The sequence below is a fragment of the Octodon degus genome, unplaced genomic scaffold (assembly GCF_000260255.1).
Source record: "Octodon degus isolate 3935 unplaced genomic scaffold, OctDeg1.0 scaffold00254, whole genome shotgun sequence".
In the NCBI taxonomy this organism is placed as follows: domain Eukaryota; kingdom Metazoa; phylum Chordata; class Mammalia; order Rodentia; family Octodontidae; genus Octodon; species Octodon degus.
In genome coordinates, this window is record NW_004524830.1 from 2,616,174 (window position 1) to 2,618,074 (window position 1,901).

The 1,901-nt window shown below is 44.9% G+C and overlaps 1 protein-coding gene across 1 annotated transcript in view; it reads left to right on the forward strand.

Annotated features, from left to right (window-relative positions):
* Ccdc174 (coiled-coil domain containing 174) overlaps positions 1-1,901 on the forward strand; it is a 33,533-nt gene that overhangs the window by 26,437 nt on the left and 5,195 nt on the right. Inside the window, 2 exon segments of the mRNA XM_012512656.2 lie at positions 980-1,020; positions 1,023-1,071. Of these exon segments, the coding sequence (XP_012368110.1) occupies positions 980-1,020; positions 1,023-1,071 (90 nt within the window).

Consider the following 1,901-nt stretch of genomic DNA (forward strand, 5'->3'; position numbering starts at 1 on the left):
CCTGCTATGCTACTGAATTTCTGTATTAATTCTAATAGCTTCTTGGAGGAGTTTTTTGGATCTTCCAAGTAAAGTATCATGTTGTCTGCAAATAATGGTAATTTAACTTCTTCTTTACCTGTTCTTATTCCTTTTATTTCTTTCTCTTGTCTAATGGCTGTAGCTAATGATTCTAGAACTATATTGAATAGGAGGGGTGATAGAGGACATGCTTGTCTTATACCAAATCTAAGAGTAAAAGATTTCAGTTTTTCCCCATTTAGAATTATGTTAGCCATTGGGTTTTCATAAATTGCTTTTACCAGATTGAAATAGAGGCCGTCTATTCCAGTTTTCCTTAGGACTTTGAACATGAATGAGTATTGGACTTTGTCCAAAGCCTTTTCTGCATCAACGGAGATGAACATGTGGTTTTTAGTTTTCGCTCTATTGATATAGTGTATTACATTTGTACATTTTCGAATATTGAACCATCCTTGCATCCCTGGGATGAATCCTACCTGGTCATGGTGTATGATCTTCTTGGTGATTTGCTGTATTCTATTTGCTAGGATTTTATTAAGGATTTTGGCATCTATGTTCATGAGGGAGATAGGCCTATAGTTCTCTTTCTTAGTTGCGTCTTTCCCTGGTTTTGGTATCAGTATAATACTTGCCTCTAGGAAAGTATTTGATTTTGATTTTGGGAGGATTGCTTCCTTTTCAACTTCATTGAAGAGTTTGAGGAGTATAGGGACTACATCTTCTGTAAATCTCTTATAGAATTCTGCTGTGAATCCATCTGGGCCTGGACTTTTCTTTGTCAGTAGGTTTTTTATTACATCTCGTATTTCATTGGCTGTAAGCAGCTTCTATGGGCAGCAGCCTGGGCTGAGGGTACTTCTGCCCGAGAGTCCTTGCTCCTCATTGTGTGTGGCTCCCTGGCCTGGGGACCCTAGAACATGTGCCCAGCCTTCCCACCTTCCCACTTGCATTTCAGGGTGGATTACGTGGACTCTCTGGGCCGATCCTGGCGCTGCATGAGGATTTGCCAGACTTGCTGGAGATGGACAAGAACCTTCAGGGGAGACTGTAAGTGCTAGATATATGCACCTTGCCTGGTCTCTAATGGAGCCAGTGGGTGGTTTCGTGTGGAATGCTATTCCTATAAGATGTTTTTTAGTGGATAAGAATATTTGTTGGAGCAATTTTATTGGTTAGCACACCCATATACATGAAGTGTACACTCTGAACAGCCTGAATGGCTGCCTGTTGTTTTTGGTTTTGGTTATTCTTTTTTTTGGGGGGTTGGGTGTCCTTGCTGTGTCACCCAGGTGACTTTGAACTCATGGGCTTGAGCAGCCCTTCTGCTTCCGTCATGCTGGTGGTAGGGACCCAGCCACGACTAGCTCTGATGGCCTAGGTTTCACAGCTGCTTGAAACAGTGTCTCACTACAGTCAATAGTAGAAACAGAGCCCAGAACAGCTCAGCAAGTGACCCTGTGTGCTCACACTCACCTTGAGAAGAGACACTTATCCCTGAGCCAGGAAGGCCAGGGTGGCAGCTGGCTTCACACTTTTCTTTACACATCTTGGAAGTCAGGGCCTTCATTAAAATTTTTTTTGTGGGGGCCTATGGCAGACAAGGGGTAACTGGCTAAAGCATCCTGGAGGGAGGGACTCATGCAAGAGGCACTTGATGGACCTCTCTGCACCCTGCAGGGTGGCCTGGGCTCAGTGCAAGAAAATGGGTCTAGAAACCTTGGCCATCAGCATGGCAGGAGGCTGTCCGGCATGAGCGGGAGTCTTCTGCCTGGGTGCATCCACTGTTGGCTAAGCACTGGGTGCTGAGTGGGAGGAAGGTCCCACCATGGTGGCAGAGAGTCTCAGCTGGGTTTAAGGAGGGAGAGCAGTTTAGTGAG